The 20,127-nt window shown below is 45.9% G+C and overlaps 1 protein-coding gene across 8 annotated transcripts; it reads right to left on the bottom strand.

Moving 5' to 3' along the window:
• Positions 1-5,752: 5,752 nt before the first annotated feature.
• Positions 5,753-19,392, bottom strand: pak1ip1 (PAK1 interacting protein 1). Of its 8 annotated transcripts, none has more exons than XM_035758428.2 (10): positions 19,074-19,392; positions 18,408-18,570; positions 17,042-17,162; positions 13,212-13,286; positions 13,062-13,114; positions 12,609-12,754; positions 11,702-11,799; positions 11,457-11,553; positions 10,420-10,549; positions 5,753-6,494 (listed from the first exon to the last, which is right to left on the bottom strand). In XM_035758428.2, exons 1-10 carry the CDS (start codon positions 19,149-19,151, stop codon positions 6,364-6,366), a joined length of 1,092 nt encoding a protein of 363 aa, XP_035614321.1. In that variant the 5' UTR covers positions 19,152-19,392; the 3' UTR covers positions 5,753-6,363. The 8 variants fall into 8 exon arrangements, with proteins under 8 accessions (XP_035614321.1, XP_052331839.1, XP_052331840.1 ...); XM_052475879.1 differs by lacking the exons at positions 18,408-18,570; positions 19,074-19,392 and adding exons at positions 17,812-17,845; positions 18,079-18,105; XM_052475880.1 differs by lacking the exons at positions 18,408-18,570; positions 19,074-19,392 and adding exons at positions 17,694-17,727; positions 18,079-18,105.
• Between the last annotated feature and the right edge of the window lie 735 nt (positions 19,393-20,127).

Below are 20,127 nucleotides of genomic sequence, written 5' to 3'. Positions count from 1 at the left end.
AGGTACTGATGAGGGGCAATGAGATGTCTAACCAGGTACTGATGAGGGGCAATGAGATGTTTAACCAGGTACTGATGAGGGGCAATGAGATGTCTAACCAGGTACTGATGAGGGGCAATGAGATGTCTAACCAGGTACTGATGAGGGGCAATGAGATGTCTAACCAGGTACTGATGAGGGGCAATGAGATGTCTAACCAGGTACTGATGAGGGGCAATGAGATGTTTAACCGGGCACACATGGGGGGCATCCACATAACTTATGAATGTCTATTTCGCTCTCATCACATCCACATTTGACTATGGATGTATGGTCTGTGGATGTATGGTCTATGGATGTATGGTCTGTGGATGTATGGTCTGTGGATGTATGGTCTATGGATGTATGGTCTGTGGATGTATGGTCTGTGGATGTATGGTCTGTGGATGTATGGTCTGTGGATGTATGGTCTGTGGATGTATGGTCTGTGGATGTATGGTCTGTGGATGTATGGTCTGTGGATGTATGGTCTGTGGATGTATGGTCTGTGGATGTATGGTCTGTGGATGTATGGTCTGTGGATGTATGGTCTGTGGATGTATGGTCTGTGGATGTATGGTCTGTGGATGTATGGTCTGTGGATGTATGGTCTGTGGATGTATGGTCTGTGGATGTATGGTCTGTGGATGTATGGTCTATGGATGTATGGTCTGTGGATGTATGGTCTGTGGATGTATGGTCTGTGGATGTATGGTCTGTGGATGTATGGTCTGTGGATGTATGGTCTGTGGATGTATGGTCTGTGGATGTATGGTCTGTGGATGTATGGTCTGTGGATGTATGGTCTGTGGATGTATGGTCTGTGGATGTATGGTCTGTGGATGTATGGTCTGTGGATGTATGGTCTATGGATGTATGGTCTGTGGATGTATGGTCTGTGGATGTATGGTCTATGGATGTATGGTCTGTGGATGTATGGTCTGTGGATGTATGGTCTGTGGATGTATGGTCTATGGATGTATGGTCTGTGGATGTATGGCCTGTGGATGTATGGCCTGTGGATGTATGGCCTGTGGATGTATGGCCTGTGGATGTATGGTCTGTGGATGTATGGTCTGTGGATGTATGGTCTGTGGATGTATGGTCTGTGGATGTATGGTCTGTGGATGTATGGCCTGTGGATGTATGGCCTGTGGATGTATGGCCTGTGGATGTATGGTCTATGGATGTATGGTCTGTGGATGTATGGTCTATGGATGTATGGTCTATGGATGTATGGCCTGTGGATGTATGGTCTATGGATGTATGGTCTATGGATGTATGGTCTGTGGATGTATGGTCTACGGCCTGTGGATTTATGGCCTGTGGATGTATGGCCTGTGGATGTATGGTCTGTGGATGTATGGTCTATGGATGTATGGTCTGTGGATGTGGATACATCTCAACTGGAGATGATTCTGGAAGGAGATGATGAAGGGACAGTAGAACTTCTGACAGCAGGGTATGTAAAGTCAATACCACGTCACAACACATTCACTGGCTCCAAGGACCCAGTGACAGGACACGGCTCAGCAGCCTTCACTATCCCAGAAACACGACTCAGCAGCCTTCACTATCCCAGAAACACGGCTCAGCAGCCTTCACTATCCCAGAAACACGACTCAGCAGTCTTCACTATCCCAGAAACACGGCTCAGCAGCCTTCACTATCCCAGAAACACGGCTCAGCAGCCTTCACTATCCCAGAAACACGGCTCAGCAGCCTTCACTATCCCAGAAATGGACTCAGCAGCCTTCACTATCCCAGAAACACGTTTCAGCAGCCTTCACTATCCCAGAAACACGACTCAGCAGCCTTCACTATCCCAGAAACACGTTTCATCAGCCTTCACTATCCCAGAAACACGTTTCAGCAGCCTTCACTATCCCAGAAACACGACTCAGCAGCCTTCACTATCCCAGAAACACGACTCAGCAGCCTTCACTATCCCAGAAACACGTTTCAGCAGCCTTCACTATCCCAGAAACACGACTCAGCAGCCTTCACTATCCCAGAAACATGACTCAGCAGCCTTCACTATCCCAGAAACACGTTTCAGCAGCCTTCACTATCCCAGAAACATGACTCAGCAGCCTTCACTATCCCAGAAACACGTTTCAGCAGCCTTCACTATCCCAGAAACACGACTCAGCCGCCTTCACTATCCCAGAAACACGACTCAGCCGCCTTCACTATCCCAGAAACACGGCTCAGCAGCCTTCACTATCCCAGAAACACGTTTCAGCAGCCTTCACTATCCCAGAAACACGACTCAGCAGCCTTCACTATCCCAGAAACACGACTCAGCCGCCTTCACTATCCCAGAAACACGACTCAGCCGCCTTCACTATCCCAGAAACACGACTCAGCAGCCTTCACTATCCCAGAAACACGACTCAGCAGCCTTCACTATCCCAGAAACACGACTCAGCCGCCTTCACTATCCCAGAAACACGACTCAGCAGCCTTCACTATCCCAGAAACACGACTCAGCAGCCTTCACTATCCCAGAAACACGACTCAGCAGCCTTCACTATCCCAGAAACACGACTCAGCAGCCTTCACTATCCCAGAAACACGGCTCAGCAGCCTTCACTATCCCAGAAACATGACTCAGCAGCCTTCACTATCCCAGAAACACAACTCAGCAGCCTTCACTATCCCAGAAACACGTTTCAGCAGCCTTCACTATCCCAGAAACACGTTTCAGCAGCCTTCACTATCCCAGAAACACAACTCAGCAGCCTTCACTATCCCAGAAACACGACTCAGCAGCCTTCACTATCCCAGAAACACGACTCAGCAGCCTTCACTATCCCAGAAACACGTTTCAGCAGCCTTCACTATCCCAGAAACACGACTCAGCAGCCTTCACTATCCCAGAAACACGACTCAGCAGCCTTCACTATCCCAGAAACACGTTTCAGCAGCCTTCACTATACCAGAAACACAACTCAGCAGCCTTCACTGTCCCAGAAACATGACTCAGCAGCCTTCACTATCCCAGAAACACGTTTCAGCAGCCTTCACTATCCCAGAAACACGACTCAGCAGCCTTCACTATCCCAGAAACACGACTCAGCAGCCTTCACTATACCAGAAACACAACTCAGCAGCCTTCACTATCCCAGAAACACGACTCAGCAGCCTTCACTATCCCAGAAACACGACTCAGCAGCCTTCACTATCCCAGAAACACGACTCAGCAGCCTTCACTATCCCAGAAGCACGGCTCAGCAGCCTTCACTATCCCAGAAACACGTTTCAGCAGCCTTCACTATCCCAGAAACACGACTCAGCAGGCTTCACTATCCCAGAAACACGTCTCAGCAGCCTTCACTATCCCAGAAACACAACTCAGCAGCCTTCACTATCCCAGAAACACGTTTCAGCAGCCTTCACTATCCCAGAAACACAACTCAGCAGCCTTCACTATCCCAGAAACATGACTCAGCAGCCTTCACTATCCCAGAAACACGTTTCAGCAGCCTTCACTATCCCAGAAACACGACTCAGCAGCCTTCACTATCCCAGAAACACATTTCAGACTCTAGCCTGGTAGTGCAGAATCTAATACACCTCCTTAGCATCAGACTCTAGCCTGGTAGTACAGAATCTAATATACACCTCCTTAGCATCAGACTCTAGCCTGGTAGTACAGACTCCACCTCGGTAGGTAGGTGGCAGTAATTTACCTGATACTAGTACGCACACCGCCATAAATCCCCAACAGAGAATAATATTATATTTCAACCCAAACCAGCATGGACCACTGGAGAATTACATTATTGACTGTTTTGCATGAGTGTAGTGGCCAAGGTATTTATCATCTACATTTAGATCGTTTGATTGTTGTGCATACAAGTGCACTTCCCTGATTTGCTAATTTGCTAATTGCTAATTTGCTATTTTGCTAATTGCTCATTTGCTATTTGCTAATTGCTAATTTGCTAATTGCTCATTTGCTATTTGCTCATTTGTTTACCCTTTATTTACCATGTGCCTCTGTTTTACAGTAACATTGTGTTTCTGTGTGTACCCAGACATCTTGTTTTATAGTAACATTGTGTTTCTGTGTACTCAGACATCTTGTGTTTTATAGTAACATTGTGTTTCTGTGTGTACTCAGACATCTTGTTATTTAGTAACATTGTGTTTCTGTGTGTATCCAGACATCTTGTTTTATAGTAACATCATGTTTCTGTGTACTCAGACATCTTGTTTTATAGTAACATCGTGTTTCTGTGTGTACTCAGACATCTTGTTTTATAGTAACATCGTGTTTCTGTGTGTACTCAGACATCTTGTTTTATAGTAACATAGTGTTTCTGTGTACTCAGACATCTTGTGTTTTATAGTAACATTGTGTTTCTGTGTGTACTCAGACATCTTGTTATTTAGTAACATTGTGTTTCTGTGTGTATCCAGACATCTTGTTTTATAGTAACATAGTGTTTCTGTGTGTACTCAGACATCTTGTTTTATAGTAACATTGTGTTTCTGTGTGTACCCAGACATCTTGTTTTATAGTAACATCATGTTTCTGTGTACTCAGACATCTTGTTTTATAGTAACATCGTGTTTCTGTGTGTACTCAGACATCTTGTTTTATAGTAACATAGTGTTTCTGTGTGTACCCAGACATCTTGTGTTTTATAGTAACATCATGTTTCTGTGTGTACTCAGACATCTTGTGTTTTATAGTAACATCGTGTTTCTGTGTGTACTCAGACATCTTGTTTTATAGTAACATAGTGTTTCTGTGTGTACCCAGACATCTTGTGTTTTATAGTAACATCATGTTTCTGTGTGTACCCAGACATCTTGTGTTTTATAGTAACATTGTGTTTCTGTGTGTACCCAGACATCCTGTTTTATAGTAACATTGTGTTTCTGTGTGTACTCAGACATCAATCTTTCATCACCTGTCAGTTTTGACATCGCTGTGCCATTCATCCAACACCTCATGTTTCAGCATGATAATGCAGGGCCCCATGTCGCAAGGATCTGGACACAATTCCTGGAATCTGAACATGTCCCAGTTCTTACATGGCCTTCATACTCACCAGACATGTCACCCATTGAGCATGTTTGGGATGCTCTGGATTGACGTGTACGACAGCACGTTCCAGTTTCCGCCAATACCCAGTGACTTCACACAGCCATTGAAGAGTGGGACAACGTGCCACAGGCCACAATCAACAGCCTGATCAACTCTATGTGAAGGAGATGAGACAAATGGTCACACCAGATACTGACTGGTTCTGATCCACACCAGATACTGACTGGTTTTCTGATCCACACCAGATACTGACTGGTTCTGATCCACACCAGATACTGACTGGTTTTCTGATCCACACCAGATACTGACTGGTTTTCTGATCCACGCTCCTACTTTAAAAATATATAGGTGACCGACAGATATCTGTATTCCCAGTCGTGAAATCCATAGATTAGGACCAGATGTATTTATTTCAATTGACCGATTTCCTAATATGAACTTTAATTGTTGCATGTTGCATTTATTTTTGTTCAGTAAAAAGTTTTTTAAAAAAGGCCCAAAAGGCCAATGCACTCTTCCTCATGTCCTTGGACAATCCAACTCCCATCCACTCACCTACAGACTAAGCTATTTTCACTTTGTATTATAACTTATTGTTATGTTTCGATAGGAAAATGTAGATTGATAAGAGTCCATTGTTATTGGGATCATAAATAACTTGACTACAGACAGTAAAAGGACATACAAGCTGTTTATAAAGTAGGTCTGTCACCCCCTAGTGGCCAAATGTCATTGTCACAGATCTAAGACCACATCATATACACACCAAAAATACCAGCCTGGTCTCAGACTAGGCGTAACATAGTAAATGTAAATCCGGAACACTCAAATTAGTATTATATGTTACGGTTACATAATATGGATCGTTACTTAAGGCAAAAAAACAAGTAGGGTGGTTGATCAAGAGATGGGTGGGCATGTAACGCAAACATCTAGCAACCCAAAGGTTGTGAGTTTGAATCTCATCCTGGACAACTTTAGCAACTACTTTCTAGCTACTTAGCATGTTAGCTAACCCTTCCCCTAAACCTTTAACCTAACTCCTAAACATAACCCTAACCCCTAGACAAGCTAATGTTAGCCATCTAGCTAGAATGTAACATATCATTTATTTAGCAAATTCATAACATACACAAAATGGGTGATGGACATCCACAAATTAATACATACCATAAGAAACGTAACATATCATACTAAAAAGGTACAGCTCGGATTTACGTACAGAATAATACGAAATGACCTGACACCAGGTTGAAACTACAATTTTAAAATATATTTTTTTATTAAGTTTTCAGCTTTTTTTTCCCACCATCTTTTTTCTTCTTGGGTGAAGCATCTTCCTCTTGGACCACTTCTACAGTCGAGATCCTGACCCTCTTCTTCCTCTTCTCAAGTTCCAGGACATCCTTGACGTCTGTCGGGGGATGAAGGAAAACAACCACATGATATTCTCATGCTATATTGCCAGAAAAAAAAATACGCATTTTAAAACCACACGAAATATTTTTGTACATAACTTTCTATAAAAAGAGACCTTAATGTTAAGGGTTTCTCTAGTACTCAAGAGTTTTACATCCAGCAATTCCACATATAAGATCTTGTCCAACATAATATAATAATATAATAGAAACAGAATAACTTGAGTTGTGGCAAGTCACGCAACAACATTCACACAAATGCCATACGAGACAAACATATGTCACAAGAACCAATTTATCATTCAAAATTGGTTGTAGAACCAAGCCATATTAGACTGGCAGGGCTCCTCCACCCAGTAGGACCAAGCCATATTAGACTAGCAGGGCTCCTCCACCCAGTAGGACCAAGCCATATTAGACTGGCAGGGCTCCTCCACCCAGTAGGACCAAGCCATATTAGACTGGCAGGGCTCCTCCACCCAGTAGGACCAAGCCATATTAGACTAGCAGGGCTCCTCCACCCAGTAGGACCAAGCCATATTAGACTGGCAGGGCTCCTCCACCCAGTAGGACCAAGCCATATTAGACTGGCAGGGCTCCTCCACCCAGTAGGACCAAGCCATATTAGACTAGCAGGGCTCCTCCACCCAGTAGGACCAAGCCATATTAGACTGGCAGGGCTCCTCCACCCAGTAGGACCAAGCCATATTAGACTAGCAGGGCTCCTCCACCCAGTAGGACCAAGCCATATTAGACTAGCAGGGCTCCTCCACCCAGTAGGACCAAGCCATATTAGACTGGCAGGGCTCCTCCACCCAGTAGGACCAAGCCATATTAGACTGGCAGGGCTCCTCCACCCAGTAGGACCAAGCCATATTAGACTGGCAGGGCTCCTCCACCCAGTAGGACCAAGCCATATTAGACTGGCAGGGCTCCTCCACCCAGTAGGACCAAGCCATATTAGACTAGCAGGGCTCCTCCACCCAGTAGCACCAAGCCATATTAGACTAGCAGGGCTCCTCCACCCAGTAGGACCAAGCCATATTAGACTAGCAGGGCTCCTCCACCCAGTAGGACCAAGCCATATTAGACTAGCAGGGCTCCTCCACCCAGTAGGACCAAGCCATATTAGACTAGCAGGGCTCCTCCACCCAGTAGGACCAAGCCATATTAGACTAGCAGGGCTCCTCCACCCAGTAGGACCAAGCCATATTAGACTAGCAGGGCTCCTCCACCCAGTAGGACCAAGCCATATTAGACTAGCAGGGCTCCTCCACCCAGTAGGACCAAGCCATATTAGACTGGCAGGGCTCCTCCACCCAGTAGGACCAAGCCATATTAGACTGGCAGGGCTCCTCCACCCAGTAGAACCAAGCCATATTAGACTGGCAGGGCTCCTCCACCCAGTAGAACCAAGCCATATTAGACTAGCAGGGCTCCTCCACCCAGTAGGACCAAGCCATATTAGACTAGCAGGGCTCCTCCACCCAGTAGGACCAAGCCATATTAGACTAGCAGGGCTCCTCCACCCAGTAGGACCAAGCCATATTAGACTAGCAGGGCTCCTCCACCCAGTAGGACCAAGCCATATTAGACTGGCAGGGCTCCTCCACCCAGTAGAACCAAGCCATATTAGACTAGCAGGGCTCCTCCACCCAGTAGGACCAAGCCATATTAGACTGGCAGGGCTCCTCCACCCAGTAGGACCAAGCCATATTAGACTGGCAGGGCTCCTCCACCCAGTAGAACCAAGCCATATTAGACTGGCAGGGCTCCTCCACCCAGTAGGACCAAGCCATATTAGACTAGCAGGGCTCCTCCACCCAGTAGGACCAAGCCATATTAGACTGGCAGGGCTCCTCCACCCAGTAGGACCAAGCCATATTAGACTGGCAGGGCTCCTCCACCCAGTAGGACCAAGCCATATTAGACTAGCAGGGCTCCTCCACCCAGTAGGACCAAGCCATATTAGACTAGCAGGGCTCCTCCACCCAGTAGGACCAAGCCATATTAGACTAGCAGGGCTCCTCCACCCAGTAGGACCAAGCCATATTAGACTGGCAGGGCTCCTCCACCCAGTAGGACCAAGCCATATTAGACTAGCAGGGCTCCTCCACCCAGTAGGACCAAGCCATATTAGACTAGCAGGGCTCCTCCACCCAGTAGGACCAAGCCATATTAGACTGGCAGGGCTCCTCCACCCAGTAGGACCAAGCCATATTAGACTAGCAGGGCTCCTCCACCCAGTAGGACCAAGCCATATTAGACTAGCAGGGCTCCTCCACCCAGTAGAACCAAACCATATTAGACTAGCAGGGCTCCTCCACCCAGTAGAACCAAGCCATATTAGACTAGCAGGGCTCCTCCACCCAGTAGGACCAAGCCATCTTTGACTGGCAGGGCTCCTCCACCCAGTAGGACCAAGCCATATTAGACTGGCAGGGCTCCTCCACCCAGTAGGACCATGCCATATTACTCTAGCAGGGCACCTCCACCCAGGAGGACCAAGCCATATTAGTCTGGCAGGGCTCCTCCACCCAGTAGAACCAAGCAATATTAGACTAGCAGGGCTCCTCCACCCAGTAGGACCAAGCCATATTAGACTAGCAGGGCTCCTCCACCCAGTAGGACCAAGCCATATTAGACTGGCAGGGCTCCTCCACCCAGTAGGACCAAGCCATATTAGACTAGCAGGGCTCCTCCACCCAGTAGGACCAAGCCATATTAGACTGGCAGGGCTCCTCCACCCAGTAGGACCAAGCCATATTAGACTAGCAGGGCTCCTCCACCCAGTAGGACCAAGCCATATTAGACTAGCAGGGCTCCTCCACCCAGTAGGACCAAGCCATATTAGACTGGCAGGGCTCCTCCACCCAGTAGGACCAAGCCATATTAGACTAGCAGGGCTCCTCCACCCAGTAGGACCAAGCCATATTAGACTAGCAGGGCTCCTCCACCCAGTAGAACCAAGCAATATTAGACTAGCAGGGCTCCTCCACCCAGTAGGACCAAGCCATATTAGACTAGCAGGGCTCCTCCACCCAGTAGGACCAAGCCATATTAGACTAGCAGGGCTCCTCCACCCAGTAGGACCAAGCCATATTAGACTGGCAGGGCTCCTCCACCCAGATTGACTCAGGTGTGAATTCTTATGTAAATGACATATTTCTGTATTTATTTTTTTTCTATATTTTTTTTCAATACAAAATGTGGAATAAATCAAGAGGTCTGAACACTTTTCTGAAGGCACCGGAGCCATGAGGGGAACCCCGAGTATAACTTAGCTTTTGCTTTTTGTCCCCCCCCCCCCCTTTAAAAGTGTCACAGCTCGTAACGTATCAATATTCATCTTCTAAAAGGAGCTATGACATAGCCAATAAATATATAGCACAACTTTGGATTTCAGCCCGGTCTCATTATCGAATGGTTTGGAAGTTGACGGACTGAGTTTCTCTTCTGGAACATGTTCCGGGACTCGTTCTGCCCCTGAACAGGCAGTTAACCCACTGTTCCTAGGCCGTCATTAAAAATAAGAATTAGTTCTTAACCGACTTGCCTGGTTAAATAAAAGGTAAAATAAAAAAATTAATATAAGGGTAAAAAAAAAAATCAAATAACAAAATACATTTTAAAATATTCCAACACTAATAATGATGAAAAGCCATACCAGGACTGGGGTAACACCATTTGACCAGTGGTTCCTCACCCTGGTGACCCAAAATGTTGTTTATTTTCCTACTACATAACTGATTAATAGAATCAGGTGTTTAGTACTGGGGCAAAAACTACCATGTGCGCCATTTTGGGTCACCGGGACCAGGATGTGTGTGCATGACAGTCACTTTGGGAGAAAAAAAAAATGTTAAAAATGGCATATTATTATTATTATTATTATTGATTAAGAACTAGACAGTCCAGTACCGTGAGACGTAGTAGGTTCTGTTTTGACCTCCGGGGGAGACTCCTGTAGAGTGGTGGGCTTCCACACGGCCAGACAGGTCAACCTCGCTGTAGTATTCACCTTCCCCAGGAGGACCGGAGGCTCCAAGGACTGGAACACGACAGACGACCACCGGATTCAGAGAAGAGGACACAGTGTTTAGTGCCATCGTGTCAACTCTCGGAATCGTCATGGTTACTTAAAAAAGACGAGTAGCAACACAGAGAAACGTGAATATAGATGACATCACCGATGAATAATAGAAATGTCGTCATCTTTAGAGCAACATTACTGTTCATCAACCCTGGGAACCCTCTAGTCCTACCAGAGACAGTGTAAATGTCTAGTCCTACCAGAGACAGTGTAAATGTCTAGTCCTACCAGAGACTGTGTGTAAATGCTTGGTCCTACCAGAGACTGTGTGTAAATGCTTGGTCCTACCAGAGACAGTGTAAATGCTTGGTCCTACCAGAGACAGTGTAAATGCTTGGTCTCAATGGGACACCCCTTGGTCTCAATGGGACACCCCTTGGTCTCAATGGGACACCCCTTGGTCTCAATGGGACACCCCTTGGTCTCAATGGGACACCCCTTGGTCTCAATGGGACACCCCTTGGTCTCAATGGGACACCCCTTGGTCTCAATGGGACACCCCTTTGTCTCAATGAGACACCCCGTGGTCTCAATCGGACACCCCTTGGTCTCAATGGGACACCCCTTGGTCTCAATGGGACACCCCTTGGTCTCAATGGGACACCCCTTGGTCTCAATGGGACACCCCTTGGTCTCAATGGGACACCCCTTGGTCTCAATGGGACACCCCTGCCTAAATAAAATACAAATTCCACCGACAGGCCGTTGAGGGCCACAGTGAACGACAGGTAGACAGGTGGTACACACCTCAAGGACAGGTGGTACACACCTCAAGGACAGGTGGTACACACCTCAAGGACAGGTAGTACACACCTCAAGGACAGGTTGTACACACCTCAAGGACAGGTAGACAGGTGGTACACACCTCAAGGTTAAGTTTCCACATTTTGATGAAGCCATCGTTTGACGCCGTCACCAGAACACAGAAGTCGTCCACGGTGAAACTGTCCACCGATTTCACCCTGACAAAGGTGAAGACAATATTCAGCACAACTTTTTTCACAAAATTACCAAGAAAACATCCAATAATTCTATTAAATCATACAATTACAATGCCCATAATGATTACAGGAAGGAAGCAGCGAAACCAGAGATATTAATTCTACGTACCTGGTTTCATGAGCCTCGAACTCACAGAGCACCTTCTGAGTGTTGATGTCACACAGCCTGACTGTCTCGTCGTCCCCAGCTATGGCCAGGATGGAATTCTGATGACAAACAAACCAATTACTCCTTACAAAAAGGGACAACAAAACTAACGGCTACTTGTAAGTGGATAAAGGTTTGCTTCCCTTCTTACATCTCATATTCATCCATCCTGTTTCTTTACTGTTCTGTGTGTTCTACTGTGATTTTACCTAGAGTGTAGTGTGTATCAAGTCTAGTGACCACCATTAACCTGCACCTTGACTGTCACAAATATACCATGTGTATTAAGCATTACTCTAAATATTGCTCACCATTGTGTCGATCACTCTGAACTAAATATAAAACTTTAGTGATCTTACATTATCCTTAAGAAAAGCCCAGAACCCCAGCCGTCTCGATAAGAGCCCAGAACCCCAGCCGTCTCGATAAGAGCCCAGAACCCCAGCCGTCTCGATAAGAGCCCAGAACCCCAGCCTTCTCGATAAGAGCCCAGAACCCCAGCCTTCTCGATAAGAGCCCAGAACCCCAGCCTTCTCGGTAAAGCCCAGAACCCCAGCCTTCTCGGTAAAGCCCAGAACCCTAGCCTTCTCGGTAAAGCCCAGAACCCCTAGCCTTCTCGATAAGAGCCCAGAACCCCTAGCCTTCTCGATAAGAGCCCAGAACCCCTAGCCTTCTCGATAAGAGCCCAGAACCCCTAGCCTTCTCGATAAGAGCCCTGAACCCTAGCCTTCTCGATAAGAGCCCAGAACCCCTAGCCTTCTCGATAAGAGCCCAGAACCCCTAGCCTTCTCGATAAGAGCCCAGAACCCCTAGCCTTCTCGATAAGAGCCCAGAACCCCTAGCCTTCTGGGTAAAGCCCAGAACTCACAGTGAGGAACTTGATGGATGAGATCCTCTTGGGGTTGATTATGGTTGATGTCAGAGTCGCTGTTTCCAGGTCATAAACGTCCACCTTGTCGCCGATCACTACCACATACTTATCCCCCTCGGGAGACCACTTCACTATCACTGCATCTGGAGGAGAGGGAGTTAGAGACAAAATGGCCGTGACTATTTTACATATACAAAATGTGTCAAATACTGAAGCTTGGGGCGGCAGGGTAGACTAGTGGTTAGAGTGTTGGACTAGTAACCGGAAGGTTGAAAGTTCAAACCCCTCGAGCTGACAAGGTACAAAATCTGTCGTTCTGCCCCTGAACGGGCAGTTAACCCCACTGTTCCTAGGCCGTCATTGAAAATAATAATGTGTTCTTAACTGACTTGCCTAGTTAAATAAAGGTAAAATAAATCAAATTAAATGTGTAATTGAGCGATAACTTACTCTGTTTAATGTTTTTGATGAAAGCCGATCTTCCGTCGATTAGATTCCACGTTCTGCAACCACAAAAAACAGTCAGTCAACGTAGTTCCTAGAGAATGTTTCGAACAGCTACAACAAGAACCAAAAATGTACTCAAAACAGAAAGCAAACCGAAGTGTCTTGTCTGTGCCGACAGTCAGGGCCAGTTTCCCGGAGGGATGGACGGACAGTGACGTAACTTGACCTCTGAGGAGAAGAAATAAAACATGTACGTTAGTGCTGGGATGGAACAAAGATCTGCACATTCCCTTAGCTTCCCATGACCCCTAGAGTTGGCGACCTTAATGGATCAACGTGTTAATCCTGTAGGTCATTAGGTTTCCATCCAACAGTATCTGCATTATAAATACACTGAACCAGAATATAAACGCAACATGTTAAGTGTTGGTCTCGTGTTTTATGAACTGAAATAAAACATCCCAGAAATGTTCCATATACGGCACAAAAATGTTATTTTTCTGAAATGTTGTAAAAACAAATTAGTTTTTACATCCCTGTTAGTGAGCATTTCTCCTTTTGCCAAGATAATCCATCCACCTGACAGGTGTGGCATACCAAGAAGCTGATTAAACAGCATGATCATTACACAGCTTCTTCTAGGGACAATAAAAGGCCACTAAAATGTGCAGCTTTGTCACACAACACAATGCCACAGATGTCCCAAGTTTTGTTGGAGCGTGCAATTGGCATGCTGAATGCAGGAATGTCAAATAGAGCTGTTGCCACTTCCACAGACCACGGCCTCACATCCACAGACCACGGCCTCACATCCACAGACCATGTGTACGGCATCTTGTGTGCGAGCGGTTTGCTGATGTGCCCCTTTGGATTATGGTATGGGCAGGCATAAGCTACAGACAACAAACACAATTGCATTTTATCTATGGCAATTTGAATGCACAGCGATACCGTGACGAGATCCTGAGGCCCGTTGTCGTGCCATTCATCCACCGCCCTCACCTCATGTTTCAGCAAGATAATGTACAGCAAGGATCTGGACACAATTCCCGGAAGCTGAAAATGTCCCAGTTCTTCCATAGCCTGCATACTCACCAGACATGTCACCCATTGAGCATGTTTGGGATGCTCCGGATCAACTTGAACTACAATGTGTTCCAGTTCCCGCCAATATTCACCAACTTCGCACAGCCATTGAAGAGGAGCGGGACAACATTCCACAGGCCACAATCAACAAGCCTGATCAACTCTATGTGAAGGAGATGTGTCGCGCTGCATCAGGAAAATGGTCCCACCAGATACTGACTGGTTTTCTGATCCACACCAGATACTGACTGGTTTTCTGATCCACACCAGATACTGACTGGTTTTCTGATCCACACCAGATACTGACTGGTTTTCTGATCCACACCAGATACTGACTGGTTTTCTGATCCACACCAGATACTGACTGGTTTTCTGATCCACACCAGATACTGACTGGTGTTCTGATCCACACCAGATACTGACTGGTGTTCTGATCCACACCAGATACTGACTGGTGTTCTGATCCACACCAGATACTGACTGGTGTTCTGATCCACACCAGATACTGACTGGTGTTCTGATCCACACCAGATACTGACTGGTGTTCTGATCCACACCAGATACTGACTGGTGTTCTGATCCACACCAGATACTGACTGGTGTTCTGATCCACACCAGATACTGACTGGTTTTCTGATCCACACCAGATACTGACTGGTGTTCTGATCCACACCAGATACTGACTGGGTTTCTGATCCACACCAGATACTGACTGGTTTTCTGATCCACACCAGATACTGACTGGTTTTCTGATCCACACCAGATACTGACTGGTGTTCTGATCCACACCAGATACTGACTGGTTTTCTGATCCACACCAGATACTGACTGGTTTTCTGATCCACACCAGATACTGACTGGTTTTCTGATCCACACCAGATACTGACTGGTTCTGATCCACACCAGATACTGACTGGTTCTGATCCACACCAGATACTGACTGGTTTTCTGATCCACGCCCCTACCTTTCTTTCTTTCTTTCTGCATGAGGCAAATGGTCCCACCAGATACTGACTGGTTTTCTGATCCACGCCCCTACCTTTCTTTCTTTCTGCATGAGGCAAATGGTCCCACCAGATACTGACTGGTTCTGATCCACACCAGATACTGACTGGTTTTCTGATCCACGCCCCCCTACCTTTCTTTCTTTCTGCATGAGGCAAATGGTCCCACCAGATACTGACTGGTTTTCTGATCCACACCAGATACTGACTGGTTTTCTGATCCACGCCCCCCTACCTTTCTTTCTTTCTGCATGAGACAAATGTTCAATGATGTGTTGTGCTGCATGTGTACTGATACACAAAAGAAATATCCCACCAACTCGGGACGAACAAATTCACTTCACTGACATTTTCAACCTCTCCCTGACCGAGTCTGTAATACCTACATGTTTCAAGCAGACCACCACAGTCCCTTTGCCCAAGAAAGCTAAAGTAACCTGCCTAAATGACTACCACCCTGTAGCACTCACGTCAGTAGCCATGAAGTGCTTTGAAAGGCTGGTCATGGCTCACATCAACACCATCATTCCAGAAACCCTTGACACTCTAATTAACATCCCGCCCCAACACATCCAAAAATGACGCAATCGCAAACCACAACACTGCCCTTTCCCACCTGGACAAAAGGAACACCTACGTGAGAATGCTGTTCATTGACTACAGCTCAGTGTTCATCACCATAGTGCCCTCAGAGCTCATCACTAAGCAAAGGACCCTGGGATTCAACACCTCCCTCTGCAACTGTACTTCCTGATGGGCTGTCCCCAGGTGGTAAGGGTTGGCAACAACATCTGCCAAGTCGAGGATCAGCACGGGGGCTCCTCAGGGGTGTGTACTTAGTCCCCTCCTGTACTCCCTATTCACCCATGGCTCAACGTGATAAAAACAAAGGAGATGATTGTGGACTACAGGAAGAGGGCAGAACAGGCCCCCATTCTTATCGACAGGGCTGCAGTGGAGCAGGTTGAGAGCGTCAAGTTCCTTGGTGTCCACGTCACCAACAAACTAACATGGTCCAAGCACACCAAGACCCCTCAGGAGAATGAAAAGATGTGGCATGGGTCCTCAGATCCTCAAAATGTTCTACAGCTGCACCATCGAGAGCATCCTGACCGGTTGCATCACCGCCTGGTATGGGTGCTCGGCATCTGACCGTAAGGCGTTACAGGGGGTAGTGTGTACGGCCCAGTACATCACTGAGGCCAAGCTTCCTGCCATCCAGAACCTATATACTCGGCGGTGTCAGACTCCAGTCACCCAAGTCAGAGACTGTTCTCTCTGCTTCCGCTAAGGCAAATGGTACCGGAGCATCAAGTCTAGGTCCAAAAGGCTTCTACCCCCAAGACATAAGACTCCTGAACACTTAATCAAATGTCCACCTGGACTATTTACATTGACCCCCCTTTGTTTTTACACTGCTGCTACTCACTGTTTATTATCTATGCATAGTCACTTTACCCCTAGTTACATGTACAAATCACCTCTAACCTGTACCCCATGTACATTGACTCTGTACCCCTGGTACATAGCCTCGTTATTTTATTGTGTTACTTTTGTTTATTTAGTAAATAACCAACTGCACTGTTGGTTCAGGGCTTGTCTGTTGTATTCGGCCCATGTGACAAATAAAATGTCCTTTGACGTGATTATTATTTATTTTATATATGTCATGACTTTACGCACATTTATAAAAACATAAAAAACCGTGGATGGAAACATGCTTAGTTTGACAATATATTGTGAATCACGTCTGTCGGTTGCAAAATTCTGCTGACTTCCCAGAAATCCCGGGTTTCGAAGATTCCAGGATTCAGAAGGGAATAACCAGGCATCCGGAATCTTCCAACCGGGATTCCTGGAAAAACCTAATCATTTCTGTGAGTGACAACTTACTTGTGTGCTCTGATAGACTTAAGACACTCCCAGTTCCTGGTGCTCCAAACACACAGCAGCCCGTCCTGTCCTCCACTCAGCAGGTGGGAGGAGCCATAGAACTCCAGACATGAAATGGTACCTTAAACAACGATCATAACAATGAAACCTGGGTCAGAGGTACTAAAGTCCTCTTACAGCAGCCGCAACACTTAGGGGAACAATATTTCAATCGATATTAGTGGCTTGCCACATGCCTAAAGACCATGGGCCACACAATGTTGTTGTTGACTGTGTCAGTGACTTAATCAAAACCGGCACGTCGAAGGAATAGACAGTGAAAACTTAGCCATTGAAGTCATAAATTAACGGTGGATGCAGTTAGTGAGGTATCTTCAAGATCGTCAGATTGGGAACCGATTGTTGGCTGTAGCAGGTGAGATTCTGCAGCTCTCAAAACCTACTAGACTGATTTCCAAAAAGTGGTTTTCCTGAACTCACCGTCACGATGCAGAAACATTTTCTATGCTCTTTCCCTTACAAAAATGTTTTCCCCTACTGGAGCAAATGGTTCCATTGCTAAACGTTTTGCTACAGTGTTCGACTATGAATACACCCCTGACGCAGCAGAGTTCCATGTTCAACCCTCTTCATCATGTCATATATCTCTTACCGTCGTGATGCAGCAGAGCTCCATGTTCAACCCTCTTCTTCATGTCATATATCTCTTACCGTCATGATGCAGCAGAGCTCCATGTTCAACCCTCTTCATCATGTCATATATCTCTTACCGTCGTGATGCAGCAGAGCTCCATGTTCAACCCTCTTCATCATGTCATATATCTCTTACCGTCGTGACGCAGCAGAGCTCCATGTTCAACCCTCTTCTTCATGTCATATATCTCTTACCGTCATGATGCAGCAGAGCTCCATGTTCAACCCTCTTCTTCATGTCATATATCTCTTACCGTCATGATGCAGCAGAGCTCCATGTTCAACCCTCTTCATCATGTCATATATCTCTTACCGTCGTGACGCAGCAGAGTTCCATGTTCAACCCTCTTCTTCATGTCATATATCTCTTACCGTCATGATGCAGCAGAGCTCCATGTTCAACCCTCTTCATCATGTCATAGATCTCTTACCGTCGTGACGCAGCAGAGCTCCATGTTCAACCCTCTTCTTCATGTCATATAGCTCTTACCGTCATGATGCAGCAGAGCTCCATGTTCAACCCTCTTCTTCATGTCATATATCTCTTACCGTCGTGACGCAGCAGAGCTCCATGTTCAACCCTCTTCTTCATCATGTCATATATCTCTTACCGTCGTGATGCAGCAGAGCTCCATGTTCAACCCTCTTCTTCATCATGTCATATATCTCTTACCGTCGTGATGCAGCAGAGCTCCATGTTCAACCCTCTTCTTCATGTCGTAGATCTGGATGGTCTCGTCTCTGCTTCCTGTAGCGATATACCTCTCGCTGGTGGCCACCGCGCACACTGAGGCAGTGTGGGCATGGTGGGTGAAGTCTGCCGTGGCTGTCCACTCCTGCAGATAGACAAACACAGCAATGAGACCTGCTAACAAACATCTGGCAATGGAGGTTTGATCAATAGAGGCAATACAGGTCATTATATTAGCAGTTTAGCGGTGAACGCCTTTATCAAAGGGGCAATAGAGTGATGAATAACATTACCATTAGGTTGACAGTGAGTTTGGGTTATACTGAAAAACGGTTTAAAGATCAACAAACCCCCCCTCCCAATGTTACTGGAAGAGTCATGGGACTTGTATCGTTACAGCCACACCAACATTCTTCATTTAAAATTAATCCTAGAAGTATTGGTTTACACCTTACTTTTTTAAAGTATTTGTAATCTTATTACAATATGTTTGCTGGTAACGTCACGGATGAGTTCGTTTCGGTGTCATCCGTTACATACTCCCCAACTCTAACGTTACTCGGTTCGCAAAAGGTAAACAGTATAGTTTGTCATATATACAGGACAATCAGGTATCAAAATCAAAGCTGAGTAACTAAAGCAACATACCTCTTCACCTGTAGACACCCGGTAACCAAAGGCGATCTGCTCGTAACTTCCAGCAATGAGCTCTATTACGGGCCCCATGCTGTCCTAACGATGAATGCTACAGTAACTAACAAATAACCTTTCTCACGTGTTTCTGTTCAGATTATTCCGACTCTGTCACCGGAAACAATCAAAACCAGTAAAGGGTAACTGTTGTAATTTACGTGCAAAACATGAGCTGAAAGAAATATGATTTTAACTAGCTAGAAACAGTTGCTAGAAAAACGATTTCGTGCTTGAAAACACATGTCCCCCAGATTGACGGTACGCGCATGCGTGAGGGTAATATTCACTTCCGAGTTCGACATTCTGGGATTTCAAAATATAAGTCAAAATCATGTTGGGTGCGTCTCTGCTCAGTGATGTTTCATGCAGTCCTAATTTCGTTTGCCTACAAGTAAATCAGGCCTATAATAATGAAATAATACAATACATAGAATAAAATATAATGAAGTGAATGTAATAATTATTTATTTATTTCACCATTATTTAACCAGGTAGGCTAGTTGAGAAGTACTCATTTACAACTGCGACCTGGCCAAGATAAATCAAAGCAGTGCGATACAAACAACAACACAGAGTTACACATGGAGTAAACAAACATACAGTCAATAACACAATAGACAAACTGCAAATGGCGTGAGGTGGTAAGGCAATAAATAGGACATAGTAGCGTAGTAATTACAATTTATACACACTTCTGACTCAGATATCATGTGCAATCTCATGACTGGAATTGACAGCAGGATTTTACTCACGAAGAAAATAACACAAAAGCCTAACTCAGCTTTGGTTAAACGGGCTTAAAGTCATCTCACCGTCCTTGCTGTTCTGGATCATTGTGATATCGCTACCCCGCATTGAAGAAGGGATGATATTATGGGATGGTATTATGTGGCGGGCCTTAGGGGGGCTTGTCCGCGCTACCATACCTCGTTGCCTGTCCAAATTAAATATTCAAAATAACCAGGTTTCTAGCCAACCTTTTTATAGGAGTAAAGTACGTGGGATAATA

Source organism: Oncorhynchus keta, chromosome 23 (assembly GCF_023373465.1).
Source record: "Oncorhynchus keta strain PuntledgeMale-10-30-2019 chromosome 23, Oket_V2, whole genome shotgun sequence".
In the NCBI taxonomy this organism is placed as follows: Eukaryota; Metazoa; Chordata; class Actinopteri; order Salmoniformes; family Salmonidae; genus Oncorhynchus; species Oncorhynchus keta.
Note: the sequence above shows the minus strand (reverse complement) of the source record. Positions and strands in the feature narration are given on the sequence as shown.